General features: G+C 49.4%; 1 protein-coding gene across 19 annotated transcripts in view; it reads left to right on the top strand.

Annotated features, from left to right (window-relative positions):
* The window catches only part of HSPG2 (heparan sulfate proteoglycan 2), a 218,492-nt gene that overhangs the window by 54,208 nt on the left and 146,876 nt on the right, over positions 1–17,408 (top strand). For 15 of the 19 annotated variants that reach the window (XM_083750031.1, XM_083750027.1, XM_083750026.1 and 12 more), the window contains exons 4-8: positions 4,023–4,106; positions 11,326–11,435; positions 12,445–12,503; positions 15,298–15,458; positions 15,564–15,602. In XM_083750031.1, the coding sequence (XP_083606157.1) occupies positions 4,023–4,106; positions 11,326–11,435; positions 12,445–12,503; positions 15,298–15,458; positions 15,564–15,602 (453 nt within the window). The remainder of the gene's footprint in view (positions 1–4,022; positions 4,107–11,325; positions 11,436–12,444; positions 12,504–15,297; positions 15,459–15,563; positions 15,603–17,408) is intronic. The other 4 variants (XM_083750024.1, XM_083750019.1, XM_083750017.1 and 1 more) reach the window with 3 other exon arrangements.

Below are 17,408 nucleotides of genomic sequence, written 5' to 3'. Positions count from 1 at the left end.
CCTACCTTTTCCTCTGACATGGCCTTTCTCCCCCCCCCCCCCATTTCACCCCCAAAACAACCCTGTGAGGTAGGTTAGACCGAGAGGCAGGAATTGGTCATCAAGGTCATGGCTGAGTTGGGGGGGATTTGAACCTTGGTCTCCCAGGTCCTGGTCCGACACTCTAACCACTATGCCATACTACCTCTCAGTGTGGGAGTTGGAAGCTTGGGAGAGAAGGAACAGAATCCACCTTTATCTGTCCTTGAACTTTTTATTTTATTTTAAGGACAACCAATCAGGAATAGGCCAGATTCTGCCTTCCAGCTTAGGCTGGCGCAGGGTGTGTGTTGGCCCCTCTGCTTAGGAGCAAGGCTGAGAGCGCTGAGATTATTCCCTTTGCCAAAAGACTGCAAGGCCCTGGGTTCAATTTCTGGCAGCATCTCCCTGTAAGGATGCAAATATCTGAAACCACAGAGTGTTGCTGCCAGCCAGTGTTGATGTTATTGAGCTCAATGCAGTGTATGTTTGACTTGGCATAAGGCAGCTAAGGTGTGGGGGGGGCATGGCCTTCCCCTCTTTATTCCCGCTGCAGAGATGTTGGGGTGCAGGGCCCCCCAACACAAATGGTCATGTCCTAATTGATATAGAGGTGTGCATTTGGAGTGACTTTCAGAGGGGAAAACACTGGCTGCATACACATCATGGATTTAAAGCGCACACCCACCCACCCAAAGAAGAAATCTGGGAATAGTAGTTTCTTGTGGGCACTGGGAATTGTAGTTTCTTGTGGGTGCTGGGAATTGTAGTTTCTTGTGGGTGCTGGGAACTGTAGCACTCTTGGTGGGGGCCAAACTACATTTCCCAGGGGGGGAAGTGCTTTAAATTTGTTGGGGCGCATCCAGTCACGTTCTTCTCGAAGCAGACCCACTGAAACGAATGAACCCAAGTCACACATGCTCATGAGCTTCAGTGGGTCTACTCTGAGTAGGGCTGGCATTGGCGACAACCCTCCCCGCCCGGTACACCAGCTACACCACTTGCTGCCAGAGATGCTTTGCGTGCAAGTCGATGGGGCCCTCTTGCAAACAAGGCAGCAGCTGTTGCGTGCGTGTTTGTGTTTTTCATCCCGTAAGCAAAGCTTTTAGAAGAGAAAACAAATTACTTTTAAAAAGCCGAGGGGGGAAAGAGAGAGAGAGGTCTAGATCCCTGCTTGCAAAAGCGGGCTGGGTGTGTAAAGTTTATGTTGGGTGCAGTCCCTCCTCTGCTGCCTGGGCCTGCTGCAGAATTTGGGTCTCTGCACATGCATGCATTTTTATTTTAAGGCGCTCCGCTCCTTTTGACATCTTGGTTGGGGGAAAACCCCAGACCATCTCTGCTCCCTGGGAGGCATTCCAAGGGGAGGTGGGATCTGGTGGGGCGAGTCCTTTGGAAGTTTTGGTCTATGGGCCCCCTATCTGGGAGCCAAGGGGGTTGCCAAGATGGGGGGGGGGGGTTGAAGGCGGGGAGGGGGATAGATCTGGTGGGTGGGGGGCGTTGGAAGCACAAACCTCTGCACACACGCCCATGCTCAGTTTCATGCTCCCTTCCCCACACAGCCCTCACACACACCCACAGACCTGCAAACCTGCGTCAGAATTCAGAGGAAATTCAAAACAATGCGCAGAGCTCATTTCCCCCCAGATGTTCTATCCTGAACCATGCTTATCCTTCGCCTGCAGTTATAAACTCCTCTGGTCTGGTTGGCTTTGGGTAGGTGGGGGCGCAACTGTTTCTGATGTCATCACCCATTTTGGGAGAGCATCACTGCGGGTGTGGAGGACCACAGCTCTCCTGGCTCTTGGGAAGGCAAACTAAGGCCCTGGGGGCCGGATTCAGCCCAATCACCTTCTAAATCCGGCCCACGGACGGTCCAGGAATCAGCGTGTTTTTACACGAGTAGAATGTGTCCTTTTATTTACAATGCATCTCTGGGTTATTTGTGGGGCATAGGAATTTGTTCATTATTTCCCTCAAAAAAATATAGTCCAGCCCCATACAAGGTCTGAGGGACAGTAGACCGGCCCCCTGCTGAAAAAGTTTGCTGACCCCTGTCTGGAAAAGTTTGCTGGCCCCATCTGAACAGATGGGGCAATGGAGGCGTTTCAGATGGGTGGGGGGAGGCAGGCGGGCTGCAGAGAGGGGGTTGTGAGGGGTGTGCCTGGGAGGACATTGAGGTGAGGGGTGTTTTGGGGAGCATAGCAGTGAGTGTGCCCATGCTTGGTACTTTCGTCTTGGCCCCCCATCCTGCCCCATATGTCTACTTCCTCCCCTCCTATTGATGGCTGACAATTCAGCACTCAATAGCCAAACTTTCCTGCCCTTTCTACCTTCCTCAGTTGGTTAGAGCATGGTGCTGATGATGCCAAGGTTGCAGGATCAGTTCCCATCTGGGACAGCTGCATATTTCAGCATTTTAGATGACCATGTTATAAGGGGGGGGGGGGAACCCTGTCCTTTTTCCCTTATGGGCTATCCAAGAGCCCGTATAGAGTCCTTAAGTGGGTTCCCTATCGGTAGGAGAAAATAACAGAGGCCAACCAGAGAACATTGAGAAGCAAAGTGGCTAGTAAGCCTGATCTATATCAAACTGTTGCAACAGGGTCCCCACACACCACATGCAGGAGGCAGAAAGAACCCAGAACAATGGTGCATAAACCCTTATAGACTTTTGAAATTGCCCACCCTGGAGCCCAAGGTAAAGGTAAAGGGACCCCTGGCCATTAGGTCCAGTCGTGACCGACTCTGGGGTTGTGGCGCTCATCTCGTTTATTGGCCGAGGGAGCCGGCGTACAGCTTCCGGGTCAAGTGGCTAGCATGACTATGCCGCTTCTGGCAAACCAGAGCATCGCACGGAAATGCCGTTTACCTTCCCGCTGGAGCGGTACCTATTTATCTACTTGCACTTTGACGTGCTTTCGAACTGCTACGTTGGCAGGAGCAGGTACTGAGAAACGGGAGCTCACCCCGTCGTGGGGATTCGAACCGCCGACCTTCTGATCGGCAAGCCCTAGGATCTCTGGTTTAACCCACAGTGCCACCCGCATCCCATTAAACCCTTATATAGACTTTTGAAATTGCCCACCCTGTAGCTCAAGACCACCCCCAAAACATCATACATACATCACAGAAGGGGGTGGTCTACAGCAGAAATATATCACAAGAGGCTGTCTCCAGCAGAAAACCTGTTTGCCAGGATATTTGTTAATGGTCACTGATCGCTTTACCTGAGCAGCCTGGCCTTTCCTTAGAGATGGTAAATACTTTAAATTCCTGAATCCTGGTCACAGGCTCACCCTATTCACACACAAATACGCCCTTAAGACAGGTAAGCAAAAGACAATAGATATGGCTTTGCCATTTCCTTCCTCCCTATAGAGAAATATTTGAGGACCATTTGGGAGAGTCAAAATGACTTCAGGATGGGTCTCCTGTACTATTTCAGGCACGTGGTTTATATACAGTGGTACCTCAGGTTAAGTATTTAATTCGTTCCGGAGGTCCGTTCATAACCTGAAACTGTTCTTAACTTAAAGCACCACTTTAGCTAATGGGGTCTCCCGCTGCCGCCAGAGCCCGATTTCTGTTCTCATCCTGAAGCAAAGTTCTTAACCTGAGGTAATATTTCTGGGTTAGTGGAGTCTGTAACCTGAAGCGTACGTAACCTGAGGTACCACTGTACTTATGTGTGTGTTTGCCTTTTAAATTTATGAACATATGATTTGTATATTTGAGATTTATGAATTCTTACAACAACCCTCAGGGTCCCTTCGAACGCTACAATTTTATGATTCTATTATTCCTTCCTCAACTGCCTCAATAACCAAACCTCTCCATCCTTCCTTCCAAATTCCTGTGTCCTTCCTTTTCTGTTAGTCAGGCACTAGAATTTTCAATAACAAAACTGGTTTTTCCTCTCCTCTCCTCCTTCTCTCCTCTCCTCTCCTCCTTCTCTTCTCTTCTCTTCTCTTCTCTTCTCTTCTCTTCTCTTCTCTTCTCTGCAGACCTTCCATCTCCTCCTCCTGTCGGGCTCCCTCCCCCTGCAAGCATGACCGGTGCAGAGACCCCTGAGGACGACTCTCTGCTCAGTAAGTGGCTAGTCCCTAACCCACTGTTATAGAAAAAATCTGCTCCTTTTCCCTTATGGGCTATCCAAGAGCCTGTATAGAGTCCTTCAGTGTGTTCCCTATTGGTCGGAGAAAATAACAGAGGCCAGCCAGAGAATATTGAGAAGCAAAGCAGCTAGTAAGCCTGATCTTTATTCAACTGTTGCAACAGGGTCTTCACTCACCATATACAGGAGGGAGGAGGAACCCAGAACAATGGTGTGCAAGCCCTTATATAGACTTTTGAAATTGCCCACCTCGTAGCCAGAGACCACCCCCCAAAACATCATACATGCATCACAGAAAGGGGTGGTCTACAGCAGAAATACATCACAAGAGGCAGTCTCCAGCAGAAATCCTGTTTGCTAGGATACCTGATAATGGTCACTGATTGCTTTGGCTGGGCAGCCTGGCTATTCTTTTGTGATGGTAAATACCTGAATTCCTGAATTCAGGTCACAGGCTCCCCCTATTCATACACAAATACGCCCTTAAGACAGGTAAGCAGAAGTCAATGGCGAGGATTTCCCATTTCCTTCCTCCTTGCAGATTTGAGGACAATTTGGGAGAGTCAAAATGGCTTGAGTATTGTTCTCCTGTACTATTTCAGACACGTGGTTTATATACTTTTGTATGTCCATGCCTTGTACATTTATGAAGGTTTATTTTATATTTGGGACCTTAGAATTCTCATAACACCACCCAACATGGGGCATCGCAGCAGACTATGCTGCTGGGGGGGGAGTTGGGGTGCCCCGCTGTGCCCCCAAAAAAGCCATTGTTATAGTCAGACGAAAGCTGTTTGGTTTTTTTTGGTGGTGGGGGGCAATGGAATAATTAGCTGGCTGCTGGAAATTGTCTGGCAGGGAGAGGGGTGTTGTGGAGCAAGGGCAATGTTGCTCAGTGGTTAGAGCACCCACTTTGCAGGTTCAGCTCAGGGCAGCATCACCAGGTACTGCTGGAAATCTCCCTGCAGAGCTGCTGCCAGTCAGAGTCAACGTTATTGAGCCAGGTAGACCGATGGTCTGACTCAGTCGACGAAGACTGCTTCCCATGATTCTATCCGAGAACAAGTTGGGTGCCCGGGAATTTTTGGGTGGGCGTTTAATGTGATGATCCCATGGGCGATCTCTCTATCCCTGGACTTTTGCATTGAGGGAAGGGGAGGCTTGGCCAGCCAAACTGACTCAGCCAACAGGAAGAAGCCCACAGACCTCTCTCTCTCTCTCTTTTATTGTTCTCCTTTTGCGACTCAAAGCGATTTTCCAGCTCACCCGCCCCAGGGAGCGAGAGAGGCGAGGCACTGAGCGCAGGGCTCCTTAAAAGGAATCAAAGACTTGGGGCTGATTTTTACAGGACTGGAGCAACTGCAGCGCCCGGGGGGGGGGGGGGGTGACAGTTGCCAAGGCTGGCCAGGCCTCCACAGGGTGCAGGCGGATAAATCTGCCTGGATATTTGCCTGGGTTTCTCTGGTGCTCTGCTCCGCCACCCCCACCCTGCCCTCTCTTTAAGAGCCTGGTGGCCGGATCAGGCCAAAAAACCTCATCTGGCCTAAGCGTCCGGTTCGCACCGTGGCCAAACAGATACTCCAATGGGCAGCAGCCCCAGGGTGCAGCAGCAGCACCCTCCTTGCTTGTGAGTCACAAGGATTTGGAGGTAGACTGCGCCTGCATCTGGAGGCTCCATCGGTTGAGCGTAGCTGGTCGCTACTCCCAGTGAAGCTAAGGAGCGGCGAAGGGCCTGGTGGATCAGGCCAGTGTGTCCCATCTAGTCCACAGAGCCCTGCTCTCACAGTGGCCAACCAGATGCCCGTTGTGGGAAGCCCGCAAGCAGGACCCAGGTGCGAAAGAAGCTGGAATCCCCGTGATTCCCAGAAACTGGCATTCTGAAGTATTACTGCTTCTGATTGTGGATCCTTTCCCCTTATATAATAATAATAATTTATTATTTGTACCCTGCCCATCTGGCTGGGTTTCCCCAGCCACTCTGGGCGGCTTCCACAGAGACAAAAAATACACTAAAATGTTACAGATTAAAAACTTCCCTTAAGATGTCTTCTGAATCTCAGGTAGTTGTTTATCGCTTTGACATCTGGTGGGAGGGCGTTCCACAGGGCGGGTGCCACCACCGAGAAGGCCCTCTGCCTGGTTCCCTGTAGCTTTGCTTCTCACAATGAGGGAACTGCCAGGAGGCCCTCGGCGCTGGACCTCAGCGTCCGGGCAGAACATTGGGGGAAGAAATCCTTCCTTTGTTTAGAAGGGGCCTGCCTCCCCACCCCACCTTCTATGGGTCTGTTTGTAACTCCTTTTGTAATGCCTTTCCTGGAGTTGGGGCCAAGATGGCCTCTCCTCGCAAGCCCACATCTGGCTCCCCAGATGTGCCCCAGGCCATCTCCCAGGCCTTGTCCCAAACGAGTGGGGCTGTGGCAGGAGATTCAGCCTTGACATTGCTCCTGGGGCAGCAGGCTTGCCCCAGGCCACTGCCTCATCCCTTGCCCTGTTCAGAAGGGGCCACAACCCCCAAAATGCTTTTTGTCTCTGAAAGCCAGTGTTGCATAGTGGTTTCAGCTTCGGACTTGGGTTCAAATCCCTCCACTCGGCCAGGAAGTTCACTGGGTGTGAACTTGGGGGTCAGCATCCCTGCCTCTCAGCCTGACATACCTCACAGGGCTGTTGTGAGGATTAAATGTGGAAGGGGGAGAATAGCGGGATATGAATGCCATGAAAGCAAAAGAGATAAAAGCTGCCTGCTTATTCCCCGACAACAGCTGTGTCCCAGCAGAGAGGGAACTGCACTCTGCATGCGCTCAGAGGAAGCACCTTTCTCTGCTGTTTTGCTCCCACCTTCCAGAGCTGAGTTTCCAGCACTTAAAATAATAATAATAATAATAATAATAATAATAATAATAATAATAATAATAATAATAATTTATATCTTGCCCTCCCCAGCTGAAGCCAGGCTCAGAGCAGCTAACAACAATAAAAGTAACACAGCATTCTAAAATCAATTCATTCTAGAATAAATTCAAAATCGAATTAATGGCAACCGTTGGGCTAGAGTTCTGTGAGGATTACCGAAGGAGGGAGTCAGGCTGTGCCATGGCCAAAGGCCTGGTGGAACAGCTCTGCCTTGCAGGCCCTGCGGAAAGATGTCAAGTCCTGCAGGGTCTCTTGTGACAGAGAGTTCCACCAGATCGGGGCCACAGCCCCAAAAGCCCAGAGCTTCAAGGGGCTGAATTAATCCTTGGGGTGATGCTAACCCCGGAGGCAACAATCTGGGTCAACCCTCAAATGTCGCAGAGCCTGGCAGGAAAGATTTGCATGTTGCTGTGGCAAGGAAGAGATTAAGGCAAGGGTTTTTTTGTGGGGTGGGGTGGGGTGTGAGAGAACTACCCCATACCATTTCCTCCACCCAAACATTCATCCCCCTTAAGAAAAAAAATACTGTTAGGGCATTAGAAAGGGCTGTTTGAATCCATGGGCATGGCACATTCTTTGGGGGTGACTCTGCAAGGCAGGGAGGAGCGGGCAGCTCTTGCCAGGTCATGGGGGCACAGTGGCACATGGGGCATCTGAATGGGGCCTTTGTATGGGTCGGACAACGGGTACCCCTGTTTGCCTGGGCTGCATGGGAGTGGGATACAGGCACCCTGGCATTCCTGCCTTGAGTTGCTGTCCTGGGAGTTGGAGAAGGAGGCCTAATGCAATTCTGGGCTGCATCCACAGAAGTCTAGTTTCCAGATCAAGGGAAGTAATACTGTATTGGCCCGGATATAAGCCGCACCCACAAATAAGCTAAAAATTCAAGGGGGGGGGGGGAGAGGAAAAAAAGACAATACCCAAATATAAGCCGTTCCCTTAAAATTCCGCAGACATTCACACCCGTAAATGACAAACGTAGAAGAAAATCCTACAGCGATATCGTAAAAGCCCATTTTTGTAAGGTGTGCTTAATTTAATTTAAGCTGTGCTTTAGCTTTTCACGGGCGGAATTTGGTGGGGGGGAGTGCAGCTTATATTCAGGCCGATGCAGTATTACCACTCTATTCTGCCTTGGTCGGACCACACCTGGAATACTGTGTCCAGTTCTGGGCACCACAATTTAAGATGGATGTTGACACGCTGGAAGGTGCGCAGAGGAGGGCAACCAAGATGATGAAGGGTCTGGAAATCAAGCCTGATGAGGAACGATTGAGGGAGTTGGGTTTATTTTAGCCTTGGAAAAAGGAGACTTGAGAGGAGAGGGGGATAGCCACCTTCAGATATCTCAAGGCCTGTCCCATGGAAGAAAGAGCAAGCTTATTTTCTCCTGCTCGAGTCATAGGACTCGAATCCATGACTTCCAAGTTACAAGACAGGAGATTCTGACTAAACATCAGGGAGAGCTTTCTGACAGTAAGAGATTATTGACTCCCTTGGGAACTGGTGGACTCTCTTCCTTCGGAGGTTTTAAAGCAGAGGTTGGATGGTCATCTGTCATGGATGCTTTAGCTGAAATTGGACTAGATGACCCTAGGGTCTTTTCCAAATATACTATTCTGCGATTAAGGGGGACTTTGCCCCTCTGATGCTTCTGCAGCCAGTCTCACCCTAGATCACCTAGCAATGGTTGTTGGCCAGAGAAGCAGGCACAAATCAAGGCAAAAGGGGTGTTTTCGCCCCATTCTGTTCAAGGCTGTGGGTCTGACTACTGCCCCCATGGAGGTGTTGGGTTGCACTCTGAGCTAGAAAGGCAGCATGGCATGTCAGATTAAGACCTGGGAGAGACCAGGGTTCAAATCCCACAACTCAACCATGAAGCTCCCTGGGTGATGTCAGGCCAGCGTTACTTATCTTTCAGCCTAATCTACCTCACAGGACTGTTGTGAGAAGAAAACAGGGAGAGGGAGAACCATGTAGGCCGCTTTGAGCTCACTGGAGGAAAAAAGTGGGACTGAAATATAGTGAATAAATAAATAGTCCTGCTCAGAGTGTTGAAAATAATACAGCGGCTGGGAAACCCAGCCAGATGGACGGGGTATAAATATTATTATTATTATTAGTGGTCTCAGGGTTCCTGTTGTGACTCACTGCCTAGCCTTAGTCACATCACCTGCCTCTTCCTAGATGGCCATCTGTCATGAATTCTTTAGTAGAGATTCCTGCATTGCAGGGGTTTGCACTAGATGACGCTTAGGGTCCTCTTCTAAATCTGTGATTATTCTACAACCCCCTGCTCTTTGTCCTACCCCAGGGCTGCTGTGCAGCCAGACACAAGACCAGCCGAGCAGTGTCCTATCCCTGAATTGAAAAAGTGCAGTTAAGGGCCCCAGTTAACTGGAGTTAAGATTATCATGTCTCCAGAGCGGGGCCTTTTCTGCAGTGACTCCATGGCGATGAAACACACTCCGCTAAGAAACAGGCCTCTGATCTCCCCAGATCTCCTGCTGCAGGCGGTGAAAATGTGTGTTTGGGAACAAGCAGACAACTTTGCATAGCTTTCAATGCACCGTTTAACACAATTGTAATTTAATTTGCATTTGTGTGTGTTTTAAAGGTGGCTTAGAAATATTGCAGACAAGTAAACGAGTACATTTTAAAATTAGCCAAACAGCCTTGTGATGAGCTAGCGGGTCTGGGAGCCCATCTCAGTTCCAGATGCAGCAGAATCAGCCCTCTTTCTTCTTCCCTCGAAAAGTCAAACACCTTGAATTCTGCAGAGGCTGGAAGCCAAGGGGCCAGTGATTCCCTGGCAGTGATTCCTTCATTGCAGTGGGCTGGACTAGATGACCCTTGGATCCCTCTTCTAAATCTGTGAATCTACGATTCTCTGCTCTTTGCTCTTTTTGCCGTATAACTCTGTCCTGCCTCAGGGCTGCTTTGCAGCCAGACCCAAGACCAGCCTGGCGGTGTCCTATCTCCCCATTCAGAAAGTGCAGTTAAGGGCCCCAGTTAACTGTCTCGGATGAAAGGGAGCAGCCAAGCAGAGCTGCCTCTCGCCCCCGTTCCGTTTCCCTGCAGGGAAAGCGCCTGATGCAGACGCGGCTCTCGCTGCAGAGGCACCTGGAGCGCCGAAAACGTTGCTGTCGCACACCCTTCCGTCGCTTGGCCTGCCTCGCAGCTGCGCCTGGGAGCTGCCGCTGGCCAGTGCTCCTGGCAGGCAGCCTGTGTGAAATCTGGGGGTGGTGAGGCTGATATCCAGGGCCTTTTTGTCTCTCTTTCCCTCCCCTTCACGGACTTCCACCTCATCTCCCCATCTTGGAAGGAAGGAGGGGTCTGCTGAGGCCTTGCATGCCTGTGTGGGAGCAGGGAGGCATGTCTCATGAAAGCTATCGCCTGGGTGGGGTGGCATATTTGGTGCCTTTCATTTGACACACACACACACACACACACACACATTCTCTGGCAAGAGTTCCCTTGCGCTACAGTTAGGGCTTTGAAATCCTTCGCACTCGCATCTCCGGCAGCTTCCATTTTGCAGGAAGTCGGCGACATCTTCATTGTCTCCCATAAACACGGTTTTAACAGTGAGTCCGTAAGTGACTGTGGAGGCCAATTCTGGATCCACACATCCTTCCACAGTGGGGACAGAGGTTTCCAGGCTGGAGTTGATCACGGTGATCATGCGTCCTGAGCATAGCTGTCAACCTTCCCTTTTTTGGTGGGAAATTCCCTTATTCCAGTGCCGTTTCCCACTGCTATCCCGGATTGTTAGATATCCCATAGACTGTCCCCGGGACAGGTGAGGCTGCTGACCCCTTATTTTCAAGGCTGCTGATCCCTTATTTTCAAGGCTGCTGACCCCTTATTTTCAAGGCTGCTGATCCCTTATTTTCAAATCTGAAAGTTGACAGCTATGGTCCTGAGTTCGAGCGTCTTCAAAGCCCATGACACCTTTGGTAAACGCTGTTCTCCAATTGGAGCGCTCGCAGGCCAGTGTTTCCCAGTTGTCGGCGTTTATACTACATTTTAAAAGATTTGCCTTGAGAGAGTCTCTGTGAACCAGGCATCATTTGCCTTCACTGCCCCTCTCTACCTCCATCATTGGGCTTCACTGTCTCTGATGCTGCCTTGCAGATAGGAAACTTTTGACACACACAAGAATTCTCATTAGTATCTGTGGTCATGAGTGTTTAGGCAAGAGAAGGAATTCTTCTGTATTAAGTCACTAATGGGACCAACAATCTCCTAACTATCTCCTTTCCATCATCTCTCCCCTCTAGTCTATTTCCGGGCCCTGGTGAATTTCACAAAGTCCATCGACTACAGCTCCCGCCTGGATGATGTCAACTCGGAGGAGTTCCAGGATGTCTCCAAAGCAGTGGTGGACACGGTAAGGCCTGATTCTGTCCCATTTCCACAAAGGAGCTGTCCCAAGGGGACAGAGATCATGACCCTTTGGACAGTCTTATCCTCCTCTGATTTTTATACCCCTATGCATTTGGATCAAAATAAGCACCTACTCCCATAAGATTCCCTTGAACTCAGTGTTTTAACATCTGCTAGGGTATCCCTGTTCCATGTTCCACCCTCCCTGGAGTTAAGATGATAATGTATCAGGAGCGGGGCCTTTTCTGCAGTGGCTCCATGGTGATGAAACGCACACGTCTCTGATCTCCCCAGATCTCCTGTTGCAGGTGGTGAAAATGTGTGTTTGGGGACAAGCAGACAGCTTTGCATAGCTTTCAATGCATCATTTAACACAGGCTTCCTCAACCCAGTCCCTCCAGATGTTTTGAGACTACAATTCCCATCATCCCTAACCACTTGTCCTGCTAGCTAGGGATCTTGGGAGTTGTAGGCTTAAAACAGCGGTTCTCAACCTGTGGGTCCACAGATGTTGTTGGACTACAACTCCCATCATCCCCGAGCTCTGGGCTTGCTAGCTAGGGGTGATGGGAGTTGTAGTTCAACAACATCTGGGGACACACACATTTGAGAAATTCTGGCTTAAAACATCTGGAGGGCCGAGGTTGAGGAAGCCTGGTTTAACACAGTTGTAATTTAATTTGCTTTGTATATTTTGTGTGTGTGTGTGTGTGTGTGTGTGTTTTAAAGGTGGCTTAGAAATATTGCAGATAAGTAAATGAGTAGATTTAAAAATTAGCCACAACAGTCTTACCATGAGCTAGCGGGTCTGGGGGCCCTTCTCAGTACCAGATGCAGCAGAATCGGCCCTCTTCCTTATCCCCCAAAAGGTCAGAGCAGCAAACACTTTGAATGCTGCAGAATGGTTCTCCCCTGGCAGTGACTCCTGCATTTCAGGGGATTCGACTAAGTGACCATTTGGGCCCCTTCCAACTCTGCAATTCTACGAGGCTGATGCAATTTTCTCTCCGCAGCTGGAGTCTGAATACTACAAGATCCCCGGAGAGCAGGTGGTTAGCGTGGTCTTCATCAAGTGAGTCCAGGGGTTGGTTTCCATGTCCAGGGTGCCACGGAGGCAGGATTTAACCCCCGCCTTTGCTGTTTTCTTTTAAGGAGCTTGCATTGCAGGCAGAAGCTCTTAACCGGGTGATGTGAGATTGTGGGAGCAAGCAGAGTGTAGGAGAAAGACCAAGAAGCCCCACCAAGAATGGCCTTAGGAAAAGGGGGACACCTGGGTGGTGCAGAACTACAACTCCCATCTCTACAATGGGCAATGCTAGTGGCCAGGGCTGGATGGAGCTGGAGTCTAGCAACAGCCAGAAGGCTACCATCCTGGAACTAGACTGTCACTTGCCTTCACTGCCCCTAGCTGCCTCCCATCTTGCTTTGTTTTAGAAGAGGGAAAGGGATTGTGTGGCCCTCAAGACATTGCTGGGCTCCAGGTGACGTTGGATTCGAACTCACATCCTTCCTGACCATTGACCATGCTGGCTAGTGATTGCTGAAGTGCCGCCAACAACAACAACAACAACAATTGATTATTTGTACCCCGCCCATCTGGCTGGGCTTCCCCAGCTACTCTGGGCAGCTTCCAACAAAGATATAAAATACATTAAAATGTCACACATAAAAAACTTCCCTGAACAGGGCTGCCTTCAGATGTCTTCTAAATGTCAGGTAGTTGTTTATCTCTTTGACATCAGATGGGAGGGCATCCCACAGGGTGGGGGCCACTACCGAGAAGACCCTCTGCCTGGTTCCCTATAGCTTTGCTTCTTGCAGTGAGGGAACCGCCAGAAGATCCTTGGCACTGGACCGCAGCATCCAGGCTGAACGATGGTGGTGGAGACGCTCCTTCAGGGATACTGGGCCGAGGCCATTTAGGGCTTTAAAAGTCAGCACCAACACTTTGAATTGTGCTCGGAAACGTACTGGGAGCCAATGTAGGTCTTTCAAGACCAGTGTCATATGGTCTTGGCGGCCTCTCCCAGTCACCAGTCTAGCTGCCGCATTCTGGATTAGTTGTAGTTTCCGGGTCACCTTCAAAGGTAGCCCCACGTAGAGCACATTGCAGTAGTCCAAGCAGACAACATTTGAAGGCTACAGGTTTCCCATCACTTAAGTAGATCATCACTTGCATTCAGTGCCTCTGGCTCCCTCCAATCAGCCTCCTTTTAATGCAGGGACAGGGACCCTATAGCTGTCCTTGGACTCAGCCTCCCACCATCAGCCCTGACCACTAGGCATGCTGGCCGGGGCTGGTGGGAGGCAGTTTTTCCAGCATCTTGCAGGATCACCACTTTCCCAGCCCTGCTTTAGAGAAGACCTTGCCCCAATGTTCTTCCCTGATGACGAGATCCAGAAACTTGTTTCCCCTCTCCTCTTTGTTTCTTTTAATCAACAGCTGCAAGCTGAGATATTATAGGAGATGCAAAGAGGTTGAGGGAACGTTCTGTCACATGTGGTGGACTTGTAAAAGGGTAAAAGAGTATTGGGAAATGAATTGGAAAAAAATGTTTTAAAGTACCGTGTTTTTCGCGCTATAGGGCGCACCGGACCATAGGGCGCACCGGACCATAGGGCGCACCTAGGGGTTTTTTAGGGGGGGGAATAAAGAAAAAAAATTATTTCCCCCCCAGATGCGGGGCTGGGGCGGGGGAAGCCTGAGCCCCAGCCCCCAGAACAGGCTGCTATCTGCAAGCCTGGGGAGCCCGGCGGCAGTGGCGTAGCATGGGGGGTGCAGGGGGGGGCCAGCCGCACCGGGCGCAACATCTGGGGGTTAGGGTTAGGGGGCGCAAATCCACGGGTTAGGGGGTGCAAATTACTTGCCTTGCCCCGGGTGCTGACAACCTACGCTACGCCACTGCCCGGCGGGAACTCCCGCGGGCTCCCAAGGCTTGCTGATAGCTTCCTGAAGCCTGGAGAGTGTGAGAGTGGTTGGTGCGCACTGACCCCTTTCGATCTCCAGGCTTCAGCGAAAGCCTGCATTCTCCCCATAGGACGCACACACATTTCTCCTTCATTTTTGGAGGGGAAAAGGTGCGTCCTATAGGGCGAAAAATATGGTACTTCCCCCCCAAAAAACAGAGTCCTTTTTCTTGGGGATACATTCAGACTGAAATTCCCAGGTGTCAAAAAGGTTATTTATGTATGCCACTACTGCAGCCCATGTTTTGTTAGCCCAAAAATGGAAAACGAGCGAGGTCCCAACCAAAGAAGAATGCAACTTAAGCTGACAAAATATGCACAGCTTGCAGACTTAACAGATAGAATAAGAGAACAAGAAGAACATACGTTTAGATAAGATTGGAAAACATGTATTGAATATATGGGAATTAATTCTGTACAGCTGAAAACATTGGCAGCATTAAGATTAATTCAGTGTAAATAAGTTTTGATGGATGTAATAATGGTTTAGTTTTTGTAAAATATGCAGGGGTTTATGATATGCAAAATGAACCATGGAAAGAGAAGAAGGAAAGTTATTAGTATTTTAAGGATGCTTAAATGAGTATTCTAAATTGTAAAACAGAAAATTTAATGAAAAACTATACGAAAACAAGAGAGATATTTTAGGACAGTGATTCCCAAACTTGGGTCTCCAGCTGGTTTTGGACTACAACTCCCATCATCCCTAAATCAGTCCCAAAAGTAGCTTGAGAGCCAGGTTTGGGAAACACTGTTTTAGGATCTGAACAGCACAATGCTTGGAAAGGAAGAGTTAGGGGGGAGGTGGGAATTGGACCCTGTCTCCAGACTCAGGTTTTACCGCCTTCAGCACATGATGGGTCCATGAATCGTGCCCACACACCTCCTTTCCCCCCCAGAGAGATTGATGGCTACATCTTCGTGGAGCTGGACGTGGGCTCCGAGAGGAACGTGGACGAGGACCAGATCCGCCAGGTGCTTTTCTCGGTCATCGAGAGCGGCTCCATCGCCTCCTACGTCACCTCCACATGGGGATTCCAGTTCCGCCGCCTGGGAGCAGGTGAACCAGACTGGAACCTATATGTGGGTTAGGATGGGGTGGAGTTTATTGTGGAAACGGGCGCCCCCCCGTCCCATTCACCATTAACTGTCCGTTTGCTTTCAGCCCAAACCCCGCCTCCCCCCATTACAATGGAGCCCCCAGGTGAGTGTGGCGTCAGAGGGGTGCAATGGGACCTGGAGGCTTCTGTCCCGGGGGCAGAATAGGGTCGGGAAGCCCCTTTCTTGCCAGGCACCTCCCCTCTCAGTTCGAGGGAAGGTGGGTCAACCCAGGGCCCCCAGATGTTGTTGGACTACAATTCCCAGCATCCTCAGCCAGTGTAGGCGATTTTCAGGGCTGATGGCTGTCCAAGAACAAATGGGGACCCCTAGTTGAAGTGCACTGGTCTGTGTGGTTGGGGGAGAAATTCGCATTCAGTTCACTTTAGAAGGGAGATCTCTTCAAATTCACACTTCGTGAAACACAAACTGAAACATAGCCATCCTTGCAAGCTGGCACTTGTGCAAATTTCAGGACACCGTTTTCCAAACAAGCGATGTGTGCAAAAAAGCATATATTGTGCGGGGGGTGGGAGCATGAAATAAGGGCGAAATAGCATGCCCCCCAAATGCATTATACTGGAGAAAATCCCTTGCGGAACGGTGTCAGAAACACTATTCAAAAAATGAGTTTGTTGAGAGAAGTTTGCACTAAAGTGCTGATCGGTTTTCACAAGTGTTGTTTCTCCCTTGCTGTCGGCCAAAATAGCAAATTGCTGTGGAAATGCGGAGAAACTGATTAAAAAATATATAAAAATCTTCAATTAAAGAGAACCATAAAACAAATACAAAACAGATCAGAAACAAAAGCAGCTATTGTAGCAACAGTCAAAATACAAAAAAGCAGTAGATCTAAAACCAGTTCAAATCCTGAAATTGAATTTAAGATAGGAAAGAAGAGAAACTGGGTTGAAATGGATGAATTTACCCATCCCTAATGATCACGCCCCTCCCGGGAACCGTCACCCCCCCCCCCTTTGGCTCCTCTCTGCAGCACCTCCTTGGAATCCCGTATGGAAGAAAACATCCGAGATTGTTCTTGCAGCTGCAGGGCTCACGTTTCACCATCTGTGAGGTCTGGCCAGAGTGATCTTTACAGATTGTAAGAGGGAGGTTTCGGAGTAACCCTGTGCTCTCCACACAGAGAGAGCACACACTTCTCTTGCTCAGCTATATATCAGGAGAGGCCGCCTCCGTAGCGACACATTTCCACCACGGCTGTGCTAGCGGTGCTTCTGAGTGCCGGTCACTCGAAACTGCCTGAGGGAGGAGCTGCTATTGCACTCTCAAGTCCTGTTTTGCGGTTTCCGACAATCTCATTTCACTTTCAATTTGCACACTGCCTTTCTATATTACCATTCGCAAGGCGGTTTGCAAGCTTGAGGAATCAGCAAGGATTGCACAGCTTCTGACAACCTGCTCCAATACCAAAAACATTTCATAATAAAAACATAACTTTAAAACAAACGATTTGTATCAAATAAAGTGATATTCAACAATCCACTAGAATATACAGCGGTACCTCGGTTCTCGAATGTTGACCCGTTTCGGAACCTGAACGCCGAAAACCTGCAAGTAAATGCTTCTGTTTTCGAACGCGCCTCAGAAGTCAAATGGCTGTGTGTTGTTCCATTTTCTCAATTGAATTTGCAGATAGCTCTGTTTGCGCCTCGGTTTTCAAACTTTTCGGAACTCGGAATGGTTTTCCGGAACGGATTACATTTGAGAACCGAGGTACCTCTGTAATAGCACACTGTAAAATTAAATATCAGCAAATAATAATGAAGCAGAAAATCATTCTTAGCAATTGCAATAGATAATTTCTAAACTATAATCAACAAAAAATAACAGCAAGTCACAGGGCATAACATAGCACAATACAAATGGAGAAACAAAGACACACAAAATTATT

The sequence above is a fragment of the Podarcis gaigeae genome (assembly GCF_964106915.1).
Source record: "Podarcis gaigeae genome assembly, chromosome: 8".
NCBI lineage: Eukaryota > Metazoa > Chordata > Lepidosauria > Squamata > Lacertidae > Podarcis > Podarcis gaigeae.
Note: the sequence above shows the minus strand (reverse complement) of the source record. Positions and strands in the feature narration are given on the sequence as shown.